The sequence below is a fragment of the Oryzias latipes genome, chromosome 21 (assembly GCF_002234675.1).
Source record: "Oryzias latipes chromosome 21, ASM223467v1".
Lineage (NCBI taxonomy): Eukaryota > Metazoa > Chordata > Actinopteri > Beloniformes > Adrianichthyidae > Oryzias > Oryzias latipes.
Genome location: NC_019879.2, coordinates 24,077,924 through 24,100,290, shown reverse-complemented (window position 1 = coordinate 24,100,290; position 22,367 = coordinate 24,077,924). Strand labels below are relative to the sequence as shown.

General features: G+C 40.1%; 1 protein-coding gene across 1 annotated transcript; it reads right to left on the bottom strand.

Annotated features, from left to right (window-relative positions):
• Positions 1–3,216: 3,216 nt before the first annotated feature.
• mospd2 (motile sperm domain containing 2) lies at positions 3,217–22,356 on the bottom strand. Its single transcript, XM_011489859.3, has 15 exons — positions 22,063–22,356; positions 21,925–21,982; positions 21,416–21,571; positions 20,739–20,825; positions 20,483–20,637; positions 19,841–19,901; positions 19,719–19,757; positions 19,488–19,612; positions 17,424–17,597; positions 12,814–12,932; positions 8,457–8,550; positions 8,275–8,371; positions 7,662–7,782; positions 7,436–7,538; positions 3,217–4,532 (listed from the first exon to the last, which is right to left on the bottom strand). The coding sequence occupies exons 1-15, from the start codon at positions 22,090–22,092 to the stop codon at positions 4,380–4,382; spliced, it is 1,572 nt and encodes a 523-aa protein (XP_011488161.1). The 5' UTR covers positions 22,093–22,356; the 3' UTR covers positions 3,217–4,379.
• Positions 22,357–22,367: the final 11 nt, after the last annotated feature.

Below are 22,367 nucleotides of genomic sequence, written 5' to 3'. Positions count from 1 at the left end.
TGTGTTCCCCTGCAGTGGTCTGGAGAACCATTCATGGCGTACCCAACCTTTGCCCAGCAGTGGCTGGTTAGTGTCCATCAAATATGACCCTAAAAGGAAATAATTAAATGTAGAAAATGGATGGAGTATCAGCAAAACTCTAGAAAACTGCATCTCTGTTTAGATGTTGAATTTGTTACTTGATACTTCTAAAGTTCGTACTTACGTATTTACTCTCTTACTGAGGCTTTTTTTTTTACCTGCTTTCCAAGTCATTTTATTTTGAATGGACGCTTCTGGTGTACAATTTTGAATGTTACAGCCACCTCTCTTGCTAGCAACATCCGGCCATATATTCATCCGTCAATTTTCTAAAACGGCTTAATCCCTTTAGCGGGTCACACTGTTGCTGGAGCCTATCCCTACTCTTGGATGTGGGGGTCACGCCACCTTCATCCAACAGTAGGAATAGCCTGGACAGGCCCCCTAATCCATTGTCCTTAGAATACGAGTGAGTGTGGATCTGCATGGCGCTCTCGCCTCACACACATGAAGCTCCTGGTTCAAATCTTTCTGTGTGGAGTTTGCATCTTCTCGTCGTGCATGCGATGGCTTTCTCTGGGCACTCCGGCTTCCTCGCCCAGTCCAAAAACATCTTTCATAGTTTAATTGGTAATTAAAAATGTCCCTGAGGTGTAAATGTGATTGCATGGCCCTGAAAACTGACTAATGACCTGTTCAGGCTGTCCCCCTCCCTTCGCCTGACGATTGCGGGGATAGGCTCCAGCAGCCCTGTGACGCTTATAAAAGGGATCCAGCAGGTCCTGAAGATAGATGGATGGTTGTTATCACATGTATCTCATTTGTGATTGCTGATTTAATTCATAGTCCACATTGGTTCATTTTGAATGATCTGAATGGATCCAGGACATCTTTAGGTAAAAATGTAACCATTGTGACTCAGAGATAAATACCTAGTACTGAAAAGTGAAGGTGAAATTTTCCAGATTCCTTGTATTTCTTGCAAGATAATCAAGTGTATTAGAAATATGTTTACAAAAAAACAAGTAAACAAGAATTATTGACAAATCCATTCACATTTTAGTTTCCTAAAGTTCAGCCCACTGTTGTTTTTTCACATCAAAATATTCCATTATTAGAACCTTTCACACATTGGACTGGAATGATGGCTTAATCGTTTTTTTGCTGCCATCGTGTGTGTGTTATGGATTTATTTCATTTTGAAAAGATTTTCTATTGGTATAGGTCGATTCGATAAAACGCTTGTATTGATCTGGTTGGATTGTAGGAATGGAAATTGAATCATTGGTGACTCGTTACGCCCCTACTGACAGAGAAAACATCTGAATCAAGTCAAGTATTTCTGAGCCTTTTGGTTTTGGAAACTCTCCATCAGTCTGTGTTGTGCTTGCAGCTCAGGCAGGCAGACGGCAGCTTTGGATAAAACGCTAAACACTCATCACTTTTACTGTCTCTATACCAACAGTCCATGAAAAGTGTGTGTTGTGCTCATTCATTCGTGGAGAGCAACATCTCCGGCATGGTGACAAAAGCAGTCGTTCCTCAGCTTAACCACACCCTCCTAATTAAATGCAGCCTCTCTTAGGCCTCCGTGGATCGATTTCTCCATCCCAGTTTGTCCACTGAACTAAATCATTGCTCCCTCCCGCCTTCGATGCCACTAGCGCCCAGAGGGCCGCCAGCTTCGATTTAACCGCCGTTTAATGCAAAATCAATCCTGCCGAGGAGCTCAGACTCGCGCGGCTGCAATAGGAGCATCCGCCGCTACTCATTAGTGCAGACGGCGGAGTGAGAGCGGCGTACGTCTGTCGTGTGACCTCTTTGACCTCTGGGTAAATGCTTCTGATGGAGGGGCTGCGTCTCCAAGTGTTTTTCCAGAGTGGAAGCGGGGATGCACTTAAACTGGACCCGCACGCGTGTGATACCGAAGCTTTTACTCGAATCCTCTGGAGGACGCCTCGCCCATCTTGTCTTGTTTGTTGAGTGCAATGGCACATTCCACCAAAATAGTACAAAATGGATTTTATAGAGAGGACTTAGGCGACACGCGAGGTTTACATCCAGAAACTGGTGTAGGATAAAAGTGAAGATGCAGAAAATGACACTACTAAGTTTGGGATATTGTTTTAGCTATTTGGTCTGAATTTGAGGGATCCCTTTGATATCACTAATAATGAATGAAAATAAACAGCATTAGTTTAATATTTATTACCCCCAAAATTGAGACAATTGTAAAAATAACCCCATATAACATAAATTGAACGTGTCAATAGCAGATATTTCCACCATTTGTTGCAATGACGGCTTCACAGTGGCGTCTCCTGCTCCTCATTAGCCTCACGATGATGTTCTAAAGCGTTCCACTCTTCTACAAGAGTTACATGCAGTTCTGCCAGGTCCCTTGGAGGTGGGGGTACCATCATTCAGTCTCTGTTCAGCTGGTCCCAGACCTGCTCTATGGGGTTCAGGTCAGTTGGCCGTTCCACATGAGGCAATCAGACTTCCTGAAGTCCAGCTGTGACAATTCTGGCGCCATGTGGTGGAGCATTATCGTCCATGAACAGAACGTTGTGCTGGTGGAGTTGGTTCTATGATGTTTCTGAGGTAAGAACGTGCACTACCTGGACCATATACAATAATCAAATCAGTTTTATTCTGACTGGTCATTCCTTCCCAAAATGTTGCTCCTCTTCCACCAAAGACAACCCTGGGAACCATGTTGACCTTGGCGTATCGCTCTCCTCGCCTTCTCCAGCAACGGCGACGACCATCATTTCTGTGCAAAGTGAACCCACACTCATCCGTGAACAGGACAGTAGATCATCGGTCAATTGTCCAAGTCACATGGTCCTGGATCCACTGCAAACTTTCCCCTGCATCAGTCATCTGGCATTCAAGTCAAAGTGTTGAAGTTGGTTGTGAATAGTTTGTCTGGAAACCCCAGTAACCCTCACATCTGGTAAACGGACCTGCAGCTGTGTGGCATTAGCTAAACCATGTCTGAGTGCAGAGGTTCTTAGGTTCTGGTCATGTCTGTGTCTTGATGCAAGTCTGCTGATAAAATCTGAGAAAAGTTCACTGCAACATCTGACGGCCTACCACCAACCTGGAGTCGTGCTATGGCCAGGTGGAGCTGTTCATCCGTTAAGCACCGTCATGTGTTCATGTCTGTTTGAATGATGAACTTGGAATGACTTACTGGAACAATCAGCTTTTTATACCCACAGAATGATGACATTGATGCCACATTGAAAAGGGTTTTCTTTTAGAATTCTTTGGTTTTGGCCCCGAACACTGAACACAGTGAGGCTATTCGGTTTGTCTATCACTCCGGCATGATTATCTCCCATTGCCGACAATCGGTGAAGTGAAACAAACATTGTTTGAGTTTTTCCCTTTATCGCTCACTGGTAGGATTAGTGGTTTCAAGGACACCGTGTATTTTGGCCAAACCAAGATGGACACAGTTGTAATCCTCAGTGAGATCTGTTGACTCGTGATCACATGGATCATTCTAACCCGGGCTCAGATGGGAGCAAACCACCCACTGGAAAAAAACAAACCCCACTTACCGACACCAGACAGCCTTTGGTGTTCGCTCGGCTAATAACTGGCTCTGTCCTTGCAGCTCCGGATCGCTCCGAGCTGGATCTACTTCCAGATATCAGGGCTTCCCACTAAGCTACAAGTGGGTTGCGCCACGCTGTTGTGCTGCCAGTAATTGCTTTGGTATTTTTAGTTTTTAGTTGGGTGTTGGGGTAATTAAAACCAAATGAGATAGTGGAAGCGCAGATCTCCTGCTGCTGCCCAGTCCGAGCGCTGGAGAGCTTCAGCAGCTCATTTGTGGCTGTGTTTTCAATTAGAAAGGGGTGCTCTAATGAGTGTTCATGGGGGGGGGGGTTACAGCTCAGACCTGAGGAAAGTGGGAAAGGGGGTTTCCTTTCACAAAAAAAATGAGGTTTAATTCAGTTGATGACAAAAAGTTTCTTTTATATTAATGAGCTTTATAGAGATTTTTTTTAGATTTAAATAATATAAAAATTAAGCTGAAAATAACTACTGTTTTAGCCATGTTTGATGTAATACAACAGTGATTTGTAATAATTTAAAGACATCACTTCTGGACAGTTCTACTTTCAAAAACTGCTAACCGGAATCTGTCCAATCAAAAGAGACGGATAAAGTCTCTTCGTTTAGGAACTCTGAGTGAGATTGCAAGTCTTTATAGCCAGCTCGTTTCCATGGCAGCAGCCGGTGGGACGGCTGGGGGCTGACCAACAGGACCCGTCGACTGTGGAGACGCGAGTGTGTCCGAGGTTGAGACATGTAGACGGAGGACGCTGTGGCGGGGGGCGGGGTCAAGAGGGCCGCTGAGCTGTACCCAGCAGGTAAAGACACTGCAGGTTCAGCACCACCAGGACCAGAACCAACCCAATCAGGACCTTCTGGACCCACAGACACGTGTCCAGCTTCTGCTCCAGCCGGTGGTTGCAGGCCATCACTCGCATGAGCTGGAAGACACAACTACAATCTGTTATGACCCGTTTGATACAACATGGAACCGACGGAGTAAATAAGTGGGGATGGGAGTTAGTAACAAGGCCTGACATACATATAAACTATTCAGTTTAGCTTTACAGTTCTAACCAGTTCTAGTCGTTTTACCTGTCCGGTGATTGTGGGCGTGCTCATATAAGAATGGGTGGAGCTACAGTCAAAATGCTGAAGGAAAAGCCAGTAAGTTTGGTTGTAATTCCCAGCATTTGTGTAATTCCCAATATTTGCTTACTTCAGCGTGTAAACAAATTCTTTCCTTCTTTCCTGACGGACAGTAGTGATGTGTACAATGCTCTTAAAAAGACAGTTTCCGTGGCGACAAGATGTGAAATATTTGTTTACTTTAGCGTGTAAACAAATTCTTTCCTTCTTTCCTGACAGAAACAAGGAAATAGAGCATCTCAGGGACATTCAATTGCTCTCCTTCCCCCTGCTTCATCACACTTCAATGTTTTTGGAATAAATTTGTATGTTTTTTTTTTACTTTTGAAGCACCTGATTAGATCCAAACATTACCCATTCCTATAAATACGTGTCACTTCTATGGAGACAGCAGTGCTGTAAAAGCTGCACTAAAGAGGCGACTCCGTCAGTTTTCCCTGTTTCCTCCTGAGATGCTGTTATTTTTATCTCGTCACGCATCGATGATTTGTCAGCCAAACCTTTGCAGACTTAAAAAAAATGATTTTTTATATAGATCAAGAGGAATTCAACAACAAAATGTTGTTTCTTTACCCTTACAGCAGCAGCAACAGATCATCACACTCACACCACTCTGCTTCACTGTTTTCAAAGATCCGCTTTTGATCTGTTGTAAAAGCGTTCCTAGCGGTCTTTTTAATCATGGTTATGCCCGATTTTAGGCAAAATAAAAAAACCTGGGTCACTTTCTAGGACCTAATTTCTGCAGACTGGCAGGAGTTCATTAGAAATTTGTCTCAGAGTTGTGGGCAGGATCTTTCATGGAGAGAAGCCCCGCCCCCATTCACCTCCTAAAGTGAAGCAGGAAGCTTTTAGCCGCCCAGCGTAGTTCCTACGTCACACATGAGCTCTTTTTCAAACAGCATTTTTTCGTCTGCTCCTGATTCACATCAATTTGAATGAATCAATCTCCAGAAATGACATTTTAAGCATAATTTCCCTTTTATATGTCCATCATTATGAGAAAAATGGCACAAAAAGACAAAAAACAATTTACATTGGCACAAGTCTTTAAGTTTTTTGTTATTTTGTAAGCTAGATACTCCTACCATGCAGTTAATTTTCTGTTTAGGATGTTAAATGTGATGCTTTTTCTTTTTGTTGTTGAAATAAACTCAAAGATGAGATGCGATGTGAGAACTCATGTTTGAGACTCACTCTGATGAAAAATGTGTTTTTAGCATTTTGAACATGCTCTTCTGGCTTTTCTCTCATTTAAACGTCTGAGTATTTCTTTAGTCAAATCGGGGTGAATTGGGAGCAGATGAAAAAAATACTGTTTGAAAAAGCTACTACGGCAAGCCAGAAGCTCCCTGCTCTGCTCCATTCTGATGCTTGTAGACAAAGATCCAGATTGTTTTTCTGGTCTGAGCCGACATCTGGCTCAAAATATACTATACTAACTAAAAGTTGCAATTAGCGATATTAGTGATCAATATTGCGATGACGAGATAACTTGTGATCCACGAACAAATAGCAAAACAACCAATATATAGTATTTCCATTTCACTGCACTTATTTAAATAAGAGTGACTGTAACTTAAATTTCACTCCAAATGACCCTCATCTACATAGGAGGCAAACATCTAACATGAGAGGGCTCCATCTGATTGGTCAAATGCATAAATGGATTTATTTGATTCGTTAAATACTTCAAGCCATCATAAGATTGTTTTAACACATTTAAAGTGAGCATTTAATGTAGTTTTTGCCATCCTCTGTGATGTGCACATTGCACAGCTTGATATTGCGATAACAATAAATGTGTGATTTATTGTACATTCCTACTACATAATATATATAATGTAATCACCATTGTTGTTGAAGGGCTATTATTAGTTTTGGGGTGTGAGGGGCTGTAAGCTAGCAGAAGAGAGTGTAAACAGATGGATGACGGGAAATAGGGGCAGAGTTGCTCCGCGTCAACAGTCCCATCCACAACTCAGAGGTAAATTTCCAATGAACTCCGGCTGCTATGCAGAAACTAGGTCTTTAGCAGAGTTTCTATCAGTCAGTCTGGTTGAAATGCTTCTTTTCACATTTAAAGCCCGACTGTTAAAGACGAACTTGTTGCTGCCGTTCCAGTTAGTGCTTTTTAGTTTCTCAAAACACATTTTATTGGATCTTTTTCCACCTTTGTAGAGGAGTCACACCTGTTTGTATTTTGTGCTGTTTAAAAATCTCTCTCTTTTTTTAATAGATATATATATTTGTGCAGAAGGACAAAAACGCACATCAGTGAAGTGAACGAATAACATCTTCTGATGTTCACCCAGTGAGACTAATGATGATGGAGACGAAGCTATTAGGAGGAAGCGATTTCATCTTCTTTTGTGGAGAGCATTAGTGAGCTCCAGCAATTATGTCCCGTGACATGAACAGCAAATCCCTCATTGCTGTGGAGCCTCCTGTAAGCTGGCAGCTCGGGCGGATGCTCTCAAATCTGCTCCTCTGTTTCACAAACAAACAGAGGAGCAGAGGAGAAATGAAAGTGATGATGTGACAGCAGAGGAGAAACAGAAACTATAATGAGAATAAGATCACAGACGGCGGTTTTGTTAGATTAAAACAGAAGTGCCAGTTTATGTTTTTGAACATGTCCCCCTTTGCTGCAAGAACTTCTTGAAAAGAAACGAGAGAAGAAAGACCGTCTCACCGATGAGCTTAAATCTAGCTGCCTGCTGCTCTGCGTGTCCACAGGGCTCTCTTTCAGAAGGTCTGATGCCGGTTTGGAGCTACTCACACAATGACAGCGTAACCTGCAGCGTAACAAAGTCAGCAGAGGAGAAGTCAAACCATGTGTTCTCCTGATGAAGAGCAGCAGAAGGTCATCATCAAGCCTGGGAAAGACCCCTGTACCATACTGTGAAGCTGTAACGCACCTGTGCTCCATGATTTTGTTTTTTGGTACTTCTTTCCAGAACTGAGCCAGTTCCTGTGACCCGGCGCCGTCCATCTCAGCCGCCATGACCAGGAACCTGTCCTGCGGAGACGCCTGGAAGCCTGCGCATAACCCAAAAACAGTTTTAACGCGGGAACATTGGGAGGAACCATCTTAATCCCGGAGGATCTAGGAACACATTTTTTTCTGGTTTATTTATAGTTAATTTGACTATTTTTTGTTTGTTTTTCATTTTAGGTAGCAGCAATTAATAACAGCCAAAAAGAAGTAAATAAAAAAATAAATTAAAAAAATATAAACAATTTTAACATTAATATATAAAAAAAACTGTGGCCAAATTTGAAACTGTAGGTTCTCCTGGGTTAAAAATCAAACTCCAAAACAAAAGATCACCATAAAAGTGACAGATTAGTCTAAGCACATCATCAGCTTCTGCTTGGAGGAGGGTTTGTTTTTTTTATCACTCCTGAAATATGCATGTAAAACACAAAAAAGTGCCTGCCTGCACTTTGGGAGGCTAATACAGGGAACCACTTGATTATTCTGTGGGTTGAGAACATCCGCTGCTGTGAGCACAGAGCTGAGTGCTTTACCTCCATGCAAGGAGACAACAATGTCCACTGAAGCTCCTGGTTCACAGCTGCTGCTGCTGGGCTTCACTCTGTACTTCTCAGGCGCTGTGGTCCGTACCTACACAGATCCAGAGGATGAACTTTCAAAAAGTGGGAATTATGAGCTTCATGTAAAGCTTAAAACATAAGCAGGGTTTGCTCACCTTAAAGGCCACCACATTTTTGGTCACGTTGGTCAAGACGATGAGGCATTTCCTTTCTGTCTCCCCAGACCCAAAGCTGAGCTCCTCTGCGGGGCTAAGAACAGGAAAACAAACGTAAACATCTGAATAAAATTCACTGCAGCAGGAAATGACTGCGTTTAAAAAGAAACGCAACGTTTAGACGTGTTTCCATTCGTTTTTTAATCACTGTTGACTTTCCCCACACTTATCGTTCCTTCCACAGTCACGGCCGCATCACTTCCTGCTCTTTGATGTCGGTTCCGTTAAGCAGGCCGAGAGTTTGTAGCTTTACCTGTATCCTGGGTCCCACAGGAGAAACATTTTCTTTCAAGTCTTTTGCTACAGCTCATGAATAATTCTCTTATCAAATGTATATATAAAAGGACACTTCCATTATGGTGAACAAATGAAAGACTTCAGCTACCGGAGAGTAGCATGACATGAAAAGTGCTGATTTAATTGACTTTTTTAACACTTTTAGTGAGAAAAGTAGTTTGTGATCAGGCTCCAAATGATCATAAATGATCGTCATCTGATGGATCCTCATAGACCTTCATTGTAAAAGCAGATCAAGTTGATCTTTCATGGTAAAAGTACAAATATTCTCAAGAAAGGGACTTTTTAATGACCTTTAATAAGGTTTTACTCTAAATTTCTAAAAATCCCTCATAGTTTTATTGATTTCATATCAAGCTATGACCAGTCGTTTTATTTATTTTGTTGTTTTTTGGTTGAGCTAGAATGCTAAAGAACTCCGATGTGTTTTTGATGTTTTCAACATTTTTTGTAGTTTTTTTCATGATGGAGGACATATATTAAGAAAATTAAGGTTAAAATTGCATTTTTTTTCTTTCTTTATTCTTATCAAATCTTGAAAGACAGCTTATTTGTGATTTAGAAAATGGGCTGGGCGACGCTCAATCTCGTTCTGAGCTCTCAGCAATGGGGAGAAGAAGGGGGGGCGGGGTTGCTCTACCCCAACAGCTAAAAACGGCATAATCCTAATTAAAAGACCACTGGAAATGCTTTAAAAATAGATAAAAAAATATTATTGTGGTTGGATTAACTTGCTCAGCTGATTTGCAAACATTATAATAGCTTTAAAAAGGACTTCCTGTTAACTGAATGAGCTTCTCTGACTACAGAAACTTCTCTCTGCCCCGTTTTATCTCCTCACATCAAACAGATTTCTACAAACATTATTAAAACCCTTAAAATCCGGAGCTAAAGCTCAATCAACTGTGAAGAACAACCACATTTAAGGTTCAATTTAACCCGCTTATCACTGTAATTCACGTCTCAAAACCGCTGATAATGTCACGTTGTCAGCAGAAAAAAATGACCTCATGCTCACGGGACAAAGGTCCATCAGTAAATACTCAAGATTGTTGCAGTGAAGAAGAGCTTGAGAGTCTCAGTTTGCAGTTTTCTGCCTCAAAAACCTCCAAAGCCGTCTCCAGCGTCACGCCACAGGAGGATTTTAGGATGTTGCTGTAAACACGGGTTTGAATAATGGATGACGTGCCAGAAGAAACATCCGTATGAGGCATCAGAAAACCAGCAACCCTTAAAGCGAGCATACATACGACGAGAATTTTGAGGCTCTATCTGAGAGAGGCACAGATTTATAGACAAAAAGGCAGATTAATTCTTAATCCCAACCTAAAACTGCATTTTGCCGTTTCAGTTCCTCCAGGAAGTCCTGTAGGAGGACTTCAGTGTTCGTATAGATGGTGTTAAATACACTGCTTTCTCATTGAATGTATGTTTAGGTATTAAAACAGCTTTTATAAATAACCAAAAGGTAGACATAAATTGGCTTACGCTTGAATGAGCATCCTTAAATCTTAATACTTGGAGTTCTCCTATACCATGGAGGGTAACCGTCACAGAAAAGCCTGCAGGTCCAACAGTGCTGCTTTGTGGAAGGATGTTCCTCTGCAGAGGGTGCTGTCTTTGAGGTCCACTGATGGATCAGACGCTCCTTTCATGTGTCTCCTAAGGCTCGGATGGAATGTTTCTCCCCTTTTTTTGTTTTTGTTTTAAATGATGTCTTTATTATTGACTTCCTTTCGGCACATCCTCTTGTGTATCTCGTAATAAAACTTTCCACCCTTTAATGCCCCTAAAATTAAAAAAAAAAGGAATTTTTTCGAATTTCTGTAAAGAAGAAAAAAAATGGAGGGATACTGGATATGATTCGTAATAATCATAAAACTTTTATTATTAGTAAGCAGACATTTTTCTAGAGACACATGTATTTGAATGTATTTGTTAACCTTTTTGTTTGTTTATTAACCAGACATATAGACCAGGGGGGTATTCCAGGAAGCATGTTTAAACTAGCCTGACTTTGAGCCTGAACTCTGGCTGAAATCCGCCTGAACTTGCTTACTCTGGGTATGTCGGTTCCAAAAGACCGGATATGAGTTGGCGTAATTACGCTCGACTTGGTACCCCTGGGTTAACGCACGGTACATAAAGACATTCTCAATAGATCGCCGATTTCTGGAGTCACCATGGAAACGCGTGGAGAAAAAAAAAAGAAAGCGCGACACTTGAGACGGAAGTGAGACGGAGTCTGAGATTTTAATGACGGCGGTTAAAAATTATAAGTCCATCAAAAAAGTAACACGGCTGAAAAATAATTTAAATAATTTAGTTAAATTTATTCAAACTCAATAATTGTTTATACAACTCAAATTTACGTATTTATCTAACTAAATGTCACATTACTCCATTAATCTTTTTTCCATCTTAATTACTTATATTTCTTGAACTTTCATATGTCTAAGTTTGAACCGGCAGATATGCTCATTTTTACAACAATAAAAAGAACGGAAAAAAATGCACCGAGTGCAAAAACTCACTAAAGAATTTCCCGTCACTGTCATAACAGTACTATGCGGTAGGGGTGCTATATAAACTCATCATCCTATCCTTTACTGTCACTCATGGTGCAGAGACGTAAGCATAGTAGGACAAAATAGCTCTGCCAAACACGGTGAAACACAGTAAAACAGCTATACAACTAAACACATTTTGTAAAAAACCCACACTTAAACCCAAATCCGTCCAGACAGGCAAAGGGAATGATATCCCAGAATCCCTTGCGGTGCCGATCTAACAGCAGCATCAAAGTTACACCTACTTAATTGAATTAATTTGAACGAAAGGAAAATAACTGTCTGAAAACTACGTGTAATTTTTAACAAAAAAATTTCTAACAAAAAAAATGATTTATCTTAACTGAAGCAAATAATTACGTTAGATCAAAGTAAAAAAGTTTATCTTTCCAACGTCCATATGTGGTTTTATCACCCTCTCATGATGGAAAAAGTATTATCTGAGCTTTTTCATCCACTAAATCATCTTCAAATGGACACGCCATGCTGCTTCACCTCTCTGTAAACAAACTAAGCTTCAACTAAACCTGCTCCGGACCAGGTTATGTTCAGAGAATGAGTTGCCATGGTAACTTGACCTACCCTGAAACATACCTCCATTTCTGGAACCGAAAGCTGAGGTTATCAACTTTCTTAGCCTCAAACTTATCGTGGGAGCTAGCATAACCTGCTTTCTGGAATACCCCCCTGTATATGAATGCCAATAATCTGTCAATGTTCATTTTAAATGCTTGAAATATTTAAAAGGTATTTTCTTATTGTTATTAATTTGAAATCTAAATAAAAATTCACGTTAAAAAAAATAAAATAGAATGTGGTTGTACATAAAACTCAAGCATCATCATTCGATCAGTGATATCCCAAAGTACCAACCTTTTCTCCTTTCTTATCGTGTTTCGCTTTTTTTAACATTTCATCTTAATTTCTAGAAATTACTTTTGTTTTCTGAATTGTTTCCTTATTATCAAGTTTCCGTTTTTTGGAATTGTATTTCGATTTCTAAAATGTGACATTGTTTTTTTTTAACTTCGTTTTGGTTTTTTTCCTGTGATCTTTAACAAGTTTTTGTGTGGAGTGATTTGTTGGCGTGATTTGGACTTCAGGGCCACCGTACCAATGGTCAGGAGATCTGAGAGGGTAAGATCCCAAATACAGGCAGCAGAAATGAATTTCTTCTGCGGGATGGTTATGAGAAAGGACGTCTTTTTTTCCAAAAGAGGTTTCTGTGCAGACACAGGTTAGGGAGTCTATGCTGAGAAGCAGAAGTGGGTGGATGGATGGATGGATGGATGGATGGTTTAACAGCAGTTTCCGTCCATCAATGTGTCAAAAGAAATCCCATATGAACCTTTATTCACATCTCAATGAGCTTCGGTGCAAATATTTTTAAGACTGACATGCTGCAGAGGAGCTGCAGCCCCACGACCTACCTGACATCCATCAGGGGGCCTTTGAAGGTGGTCAGTGGCTTCCTGGCTCCGTTTGCCCTGACACTTGATTCTGCTCTATCTTTGTCCTCTGCCCTGGGAAGGTCTTCCTGGATAGTCACCTGAAACAGCAAAGACCGCTCAATTAAGACACACCCAGACATGCTGCTACCGTCATCAGGTGACCCTTATCTTGTTGCTCCTCCACAGAGAAACGTTTGAACTTTGCCCTTCACACACACAAAGAAAGCTGAGTAAACAAAAGCAGCTGCAAACTGGGAATCTTTTTATAAACAGCGGTTGTTTCTCCTCTCATGACTTCTGACCTTTGTTACAGCGCCAAAAAAAAAACAGAACCAAGAAACCTCAAACTCATGACTTCCGACTAAAACTAAAAGCCAAAGTGGTTCAGGCGGTGAATCTGCTCAAACTTTGACCCACATTTTGCACAAACGGACCACACAACTGTCGACGGAGGCAAAAGCGGTGTGGACTGGAGGGGAAGTGATGGCAGAAACATCTGACTGTTGTGTGTGTTTCAACATACTGCTGTTTGATTCAACAGTCACAAAAAAAGACATCAGGAGATAGTTGGTTTATTAATAAAGGTCTCTATTTATTCATTTTCAGAGCAATTAACACAGTTAAGTAGCAATAGAGGTAAATCAAATGCAAAACACTTGAAAAGGATTGCAGCGTCAGAAGCAGGTAAAATGACAATCTACCAAAATGAATCAAGTATAAGGACATTACAGGTTAATGAAATACAAAATTCATTCATTCAATTCTTTTTTTGATCAAATAAAAGAATAAAAACAGGTTTTCATGGCATAAACGAATGATTCCTTCATATTGGGTGCAAAAGGAAATGTTAAGGACAAAGACATGAGTCACACTTGAGAAGCACGTGATGAAATGTTGAAATGACACGGGAAGGCACAAACACGGTGATCAGCACAAACAAGTCACAGACTTCATTAAAGACCCTCTAGCTCAGTGTTTCTCCACCTTTTTTGAGTCACTACATACGTTTACTTGGACAAAAATCACATGGTACAGCAGCAATACCAAATGTAAATGTAGTCTGTATTAATGATTAATGCTGTACCAGTCACTCCAGGATCTCAAGTGCATTTTTGTAATAGTTTTATTCGGTTTATGTTGTCCAAATAAAACTGTAAGTTTAACAAAAATGTTTTATTTCTTTTTTTGGGGGCTATTTCATTTTAGTTTGAGTTAAATAGAACTTCAGTTATGGAGCTGGTTCTGTCTTGTCTTGTCTCGCTGCAAAATCTGTTTCAAGGCTACTAAAAAATGGGAAAGTTACAATTTTGTTTCAACACCTGAATAGTTGTTTCTCTTGACGAGATGCTCAAACTAGCGGCAGCTCACAAGACACCTGCGTTTTACAAACGATGTCATTTTTGTTAAAGAAAGTGAAGGGAGGTAGAAAAACATGGATTCAAACTGGAAATCGAATTTATGTGAAAAAAAAAAAAAAAAATCAGAAGATGTATTTTTTTGGCTGAATTGCTGGGTCTCAGTGTGAAACCTGGGCCTGTTTGGATGAACGCAGAGCTGATGACCTGGTAATGATTTTTAGACCAAGTAGATGAATAATTTCCCATGACACACAGGGCCTTCACTCATGGCACACTGGTTGAAAAACACTGATCTAGAGGACAAGGCACAGAAACTCAGCTCGCCTTAAGAGGAAGTGCTGAAGGTTAAGAACTTGCTCTACTGTGACATTACAGTAATTAGTTTCTTCATTTGTAGTTGGACACTTCAAGTAGTGTGAGGTTATTATTATGGGCGAGCCGCCCTACTCAAGTCAACTTAATTAAAGTCTGAAATGTCTTAAAATTAAAGGACATTGTTTAAAAGTCATTAAGGTTCAATCCCTTTAAGGCAAAGATCAAAATGAACAATAAAAAAAGAAGTGTTTGGAAACCAAAGTGCTGAAACGTTAAGGTCCAGGACAGGTCAAAGGAGGAGTGAGTCTCGCCGCCGAGACGGTTGACCAGGAGGAAGGTGTGCTCACAGCTGCGGTCACATGAGCACACCTGCCTTTCTCAGCCTGCGGAGGTCATCCCGAGCAGCTGTGAGTCTTACACAGCTTTACCACATCCAGCCCTTTTTTCCAAAAAGAAAAAGCAAAAAGACAAAAGAAAAAAGGAAAAAAGAAAGAAAGAAAAATTGTGTTAGCTTCCTGGAGCCTTTGGGATCTTCCTGAGAAGAACTTCAAATTTGAACAAACAACACAGACGGAGGGGGGGGTGTTTGTCAGAGGAAACAGGAAAAACCAGAAGGAGGAGGAGCAGAACCATGAAGTACTGCACCATAAATATTTACCCTACAGCAGGGGGGTCAAACTCATTTCTACAGAGGGCCACATCAGCATAGTGGCTGTCCTCAAAGGGCCAGTTATGACTCATACATGTAACTAAATGTAAAAATAAAATAAAACTACTCCTTAATGTTAAATAACTCATTTATTTATTTATTATAACTTTTTAAAGTGACAATTACAGTTGCATAGAAAACATGTTTGCTTATTACTCTATTATAAATTATAAACTTTGTTTTTCCAGGTTATGTTATATGGACAGTGTTTAAGTCCTAATGTATAGTGGCCCAATCCGATATTGCAAGTCAGAGTCCCCCTAGATATCAATAAATACAGACCAATTTTTATTTTTTATTTTGGGAAATTAAAAACTTGTATGCTCTCGCGGGCCACATAAAATGACATGGAGGGCCACATTTGACCCGCGGGCCTTGAGTTTGACACATGTGCTCTACAGCTATAAGAATGAAGCTGATATAAATCAGTTTATTCTAATGTTTCGTCAAAGTTTTCTAATAAAATTGAAGAAGAAAAAAAGTCCATAAACTTAAAACGGGACGTTCTTGGGTAGGCGGCCTTATCTAAGAGATAAAACCAAATGTCCAAAGATGTTTTAGGTGAAAAAAAGTTCTTATTTTCTGTCTTCTAAGAAAATAATTGAATCAAGAAAGTTTTTCCAATTGCAAAATTATATTGTGTGAGAAACACGTCTTAGTGATTATTAGAGTTTCATTCTTAAAATACAAATTCCCACTGGCAGATTTTTTTTTGTTGCTTTTTAAAGGAAATCTGCCAATGAGTTAAGAGTTTTTGACTCATTTCTAAGGGGTCTGTTTCTGCAGTGTACAACCAACAGCAAAGCTGTGAGTCTCTGCAGAAGCTGCTGATCTGGCAGACATCGACTTCGCTCCATTACAGCAAACCTCATCTGTGTGTGAAGTGTCACCCAAAAGGGATTGTGTAATCCGTTTTGCCAAGATAAATATATAAAAGATATAAAAATAACTTTCCTTTTTGATGTGCAGCCCGTTAAATCTCTCTAAAAGTGAGTCATTTCAAGCAGAACGTGTGTGTTTGTTTTCAATGTATGCAGATTACGGTGAGGCTTATTAAAACCTGATCTGCATCTGCTTTGATAATCTATAAGCATTTGTGCATAACTTGTGGCTTTACTAACAATGGGAGTATTCTTTGCTCAGAGGAGCTTAGGAGGTTCATGGGAGTAGCTTTGGTCTCCTTTGTAATCTGATTTCTTCCTTAAAGACAGCAGGAACATGAAGGCGGACCTTGTTTCGCTCAGCTGTAAATTAAAGGGCAGGCAAAACTTTATTCCTAGTGACGAATCACAACTTGATTTCTCATAAAGTTTGCTCTAAAAGGAAAGCAGGAGGAAGCGGAGAGAAAACGAGTCGATTCGGTGACATGAGCTGCAGGCGGCCAGTACAGTGACAGCAGAGTGAGAGGGTGGCGACGGCGGCGTGAAAAATGACCCCCACCCCCGCGGCGGCTGGCTGTGATGGAGCGGTACGCTGCTGGGAAACAGGAATCCAGAAACAGACCTGAAAAAAAAAACGTGGGTTTCTCTGCGGACAGGAGGAACCCAGAGAGAAGCTGTGCGTGACATGCAACAAGTGCGAGGATCAGAGAAAAGCCACGAGGATCAGGAGTCGCCTTCAACGAGTGAAGGCCTCACAATCATGTCAGTGAGGATCCACTGCGAAAAGAGCTCCATTAAAAACTGATTTGAGGTTAAATATGGAAGAAAAAGAAGGAAGTCCTCCGTTTGGAAACATGCAGACGTGCTCAAAAGAAAAGTTCCCTCTGACTGTACTAGTGCCAACATTAGCCGTCAGGTTTTTTTTATTGCAATGAAGGATTTGATCTTGATCAAATGTGAGCAGATGTTTGGTGATTTTTATCCTACAACAGATGTTCCAGAGTTTTTGTCCCCTTTCTGTTCTCCGAGCCCAAACAGTCACAAGTCAGTACAGAGTCTGGTTCTGTTGGAGGTTTTCTTTCATTTAGTGAGAGTTTTCTTCTCTAGTCATCAAACTGCACCCTCATTAATTATTCTGTCTGTCACCTATATACCCAAAAATTAATTTAACAGAAAAGGCTTAAAAATGTGAATCAAGTTGGAATGAAGCTTTTTACAATGGTAAACTGTTTTATTTTTTTTGGCTTTGTTTGAAACTAAAGGACTGGACTAAATTGACCTCAGTACTGCCATTAGAGAGACCGTTTGCTGAACAGAAAGCCGTACCTTCTTGGACTTTGGGACAACGTCCGAGCTGAAGCTCGACTCCAGAGTGTCTTTGCTTTCCTGTTCTGCCTCTTTGCTCTCCGTCTCGTCCTCGGTGATGGAGGGTCCGTTGTCGTAGATGGGCGTTTGGAAGTCATCATCGGGAAGGGGCGGGTAATTGTACTTGAAAGGATCCTAGAATATAGATAAAGTTTCATTAAAACCAGGTATTCAGTCTTTTAGTCAGATCTGGTTAAGTTACTGTGACTGTCAGCCGAGTTTTAGTCTCCCACTACGGCCGCAACTAAATCAGTCAAACAGAACCACAATTGACCACATCCCTCTGGTTCTCAAGTCCTTGCAGTATCTACCTGTCACATGTAGATTCATTTTGCTGCTGGTTTATAAAAGCCATCACATCGATTGGTGGTAAACAAACCCAGCAGGGCTCTGAGATCTGCAGAACGCAATTAGCTGGTAGAACCTGAAGAACCAAACGGGGTGAGGCTGCTTTCAGCTTCTACGATTCACACTGAGGGACACAGCTGTTGCTCTTTTCCGCAGCCTTTGTTTAAGATGCTGCACAGCTACAGCTTCATTGATTGTACTTTTCTTATTTTGAATTGGATTTTATTTATCTTTTCTTCAACCTTGCTGTAGCTCTTTAAATGTAAGTGAATTTAAATTGCCCGTGTGTCCATACGGTGCAATTATAAGTCAAGTTGCTCTGCCTTCCTAAATTCATTAGCATCTGTTGTTGCTGAGAGCAGCGACTCAAATAGAAAAGAAGACTTTTTTTTTTTAATTTAATTTACTTTTATTTATCCCACAATGGGGAAATAGGTCACCGCACTTTAACCCATCCCCTAGGGCAGGGGTGGGCAATTCCAGGCCTCGAGGGCCGGTGTGTCTGCATGATTTCCAGATAGTCTTGCCCTACTGATGGCTGATTACCTGGTTCAGGTGTGTCCAGCCAATAATCTTGCCCTACTGATGGCTGATTACCTGGTTCAGGTGTGTCCAGCCAATCAGAACATGCCAGAGCAGGGTATGCTGGAAAACATGCAGGAATGCGGCCCTCAGTGCCCACCTCTGCCCTAGGGGGAGCGGTGAGCTGCAGACTCGCCGCGCTCGGGGGCCGACAACTGGCCCCCGGGGAGAGCGGGGATCGATCCTCCAACCTTTCGGTTATTCGACGACCTGCTCTACCGCCTGAGCGAAACTGCCAACAACTGCCACCTTTCTCAGCTGGGTTTTCATGACACCAATATTGATTATAAAAGCAGGGAAGGAAATTAACTGGCTACTAATTCAGAGTTTAACATTTGCTGCTTTGTATAATAACACGACACGGTTTTAAAGGTAAAACATCCATCAGGTAGATTCAAAACTTAGTGGATTATAATTGGATCAAGACAGTTTTATTTACTCATTTGTTTATGTTGATTTGATAAAAGAATGTTTTTTTTTTAATATTTAACATCTTTAAATCTATTTTAAAAGTAGAATTATAAACAAGTTTCATTTGGATTTATGCTGCTTATGTTAAAAAAAAGGAACTATAAAGTAAAGAACAGCCATTTCAGATCCAACATGTGGATGAAAAGACTAGAAAAATTCTATTTTCTATTAGGATTTCTTAGTATCTGCCCCGCTGACCTTTAATTATGATTTTAACTCCTTTTTAACTGTTTTTATCCATTTTTTATGTTCAATCAATGTATTATTTATTGATTCTGTACAGCATTTTGGGCCAACTTGAATATTGGTGGAAGGAGTAAAATGACCGAATGAATGAAATGAAAGAAAGTTGAACTATGTCTTGCTGTGTTTTGGGGACTAATAAAGCTTATTAAATTGAAAAGACTTTCAAACACGAAATAAACATCTTTTGTGAAATAATTCACTGAAGTGGATAGATGAAATAAAGGAAACTCTCTTGGGAATTCCTGCTCACACATCCTTGAGGATAAATTAAGAAATAGTTATCAAAAAGAGTAAATTCCAATGAGATATCTCTGGAAAAAGAAATGTAACTGAGTATTGTGTGAATGAAAGGAAGTACTTAAAGGCAGGAGCTTTTACCGTTCCGCCCATGTGAGGCGGGAGGTACTCGGGATCAATGTAGTTCAGGACTTCAGCTTTGGAGGCAAACTTCAGCTTACTGATTGCTTCTGGCCCCAACCAGCTCTTAACAATCTTCCATGCAGCTGCAAGGAACAGACATTTCATGCTGAAAAGAATCCTAGCTATTACAAGATAATTCACGGACAAAGACTGAAATAGAAATGCTGATATGAACAAAATCAAACTCACCATTCATAATCCAAGGCATATCCACTATCACCATTTTGGCTAAAAGGAACAAAAGCATACAATTTTTATCACGAGAGTAATTGTAACATATAGAAAGGGCTATAAAATAACATATTACTTACATAAAAACTTGGGATAATACACTTTGAAGCAATTCACAACATACTTTACAAAGTCCATGTCCTGAAACACAAAAACAAAAACTGTTTTTAATTTGGAACAATTAAAAAAAAAGGCAGAAAATTTCTGTTCCTTCAGGAAAACTGAATTGATGTAAACTGTATTTAATCTCCAAATGAACAAAATAATTCTTTTCCTTTTTCCCGTGACGCAAACTGAATTGATTTTAGACTTAATTTTGGATTTTGGTGAAATATTACATTATATAATAATGTTCGTCTTCACTTTAACATACATTATTCTTATTCCATTGTTTGCTTTTCAAAATGTAAGGACATGTAAAGGTTCAAACAAGTAAAGCCTTGTCACTATTGGAAATGTTCTTTTGGCCTATTGTTTTAAATATTTTACTGTTGTATTAAACGCTGATTTAAAACAAACAATTAGAAAGCCTGAGCCATTAAATCTGGCTTCATAATTGGCCTCAAGTGTCATTATAATTAAGATGTCTTAACGTTAAGCTTCACATAGTTAATTCGGGGCACCCACACTGTATCTATCAGATGTTACTTTAAATATAAATGAATAAATACATACGTAAATGCTGCATATGTTAAAGTTAATATACGAGGAAGGTTGTTTACTATATTGCTGATTCCAGATTCCGCCATGTCAAACACAACAGTGAGCGGCATTCCAGGCTCCTTCTTGGCGTATCGCTCGAGCCAGAAAGCCACGTACTTCTTCTTGTCCATGGCCGTTTTTGCATCCTTAATGTGCAGCTTCACCTTAAACCAGACTTAAAAACAAAACAGAATTCAGCAAAAACAGGGCCAGCTCAGAGGCACATGTAGAACTCAAAAGTTGAATCGGGATGGGTAACATGCATGATGAGCATACAGAGCTTGTTGCCCTCTTTGTCGTAGCCATGGAGGAAGACGGCACCGGTCTCAAACATCCACCTGGGAATAGTGCTCTCACTAAGATCTGAGAGAAAGACAAAAGTTCATGTTATAAGGCTCTCCTCCAGAGCATAAGTATAGATACCATAACAAGCTGGTAAAAGTACACAATTCAGTTTACAAATGATCATCAGAAACAAACTTAGGCACAAATCAAGACATACACAACGAACAGAAGGAAAACTCAGTAAATCAACTTCCCGAGATCACAAACAACATAATACTTTTCAATAAAAAACAAGAAAAAGCTAAAGTGACCAACATAAAGAATAAGTCAGATAGAAAGAAAAGAAACACAGATTTCAGATAACACACAATGGACTGTTCTAACAGATTACAGAGACATGAATGATTAGGAAAACACAATGATGCTCTGTCTGTTCTCTACAGACAAGGCAGCCACTGATAAGGGCTGCAAGTCAAACGTGGATAGATCAGAACTTGAAAAAATAAAACTGAAAAAAGGAAAAGGAATGTTAGCAGCCTGACGAATTGAGCATCAAAGTTTTAAAATGTCATTAAACTAAAGACAGCTACTAAATTCAGTGCAAATTGGAGTTAAATGTTTTCAGATTTTTAAAATTTGGACTCCGTTTGACTAACTTCTACACTTACCGTTCACACCGAACTCTTTCCTCCACTGGAGGCTGTCATCTATCATTTTCAGGGCATCATCAACAACTTGTTGCCTCCATTCCAGGTAGCCCTCCACCAGAGCATCATCATTTAGAAGCCTCTCCACATCCCTCTGATCATACTTTTCTGTTGATTCTGCAACACAGAAAATCACGTGACTTTTAGTTTGGCTACGAGAATCCACTCATTTTTATGCTTTTTTTTATTGTAATAGATATCCAGAAATTCATAATTTTTTTTTTAAAGTTCAATTGGAGATAAACTGATGTCAGTCTTAACATGTTATTATGTAAACAGCTTCCTGTAGCAAAGCTAACAAAGCTCGATTTAGCTCTTAAGCACTTACGTGCTACAAATGCGTCTTAAAGTAAGTTAACAGCTACCGAAAGTTACAGAATCAAAACATCAGTAAAATATCTACCTCCGAGCAAATAAAACCCAACACAAAGTTATATAATGGCGTTCCATAAATAAGTTAGTAAAGTTACCTTGAAGCAACTCATTCTTGAATCTCTGCCTGGTTTCTTCGATTTTCTTTGCTAGGTCCTGTCAGAACAAAGTGCTAAAAGGTTAAATAAGTACCGCCATATGACTTGAGGAAGGTCTTTTAACCTCCGTCAGGTTACCTGTTCTTCGTTTGGCTCACTCTGTGCCATGTTGAGGCTGTCTCTGGCGGTTCCACGTTACTGTTAGCTAACTTGTCGGTCCGAGGAAGTGCTAAATGTGAAACTGTTGTCCCGGTATTGGCATTTTGGCTCTAACGGTGGCCACACCTCTCCTCATTTTTTATTGAATATTATTTAACACGTGGACGGGGTGGCATGTTATTATTTATGTGTGACTAAAATACTTGATCGGAGAATTTATCTAGCATTTACGTCTGAAACGATATAGCAAATCACACTTGAGGGTTTTGTTTACAAATCATAAC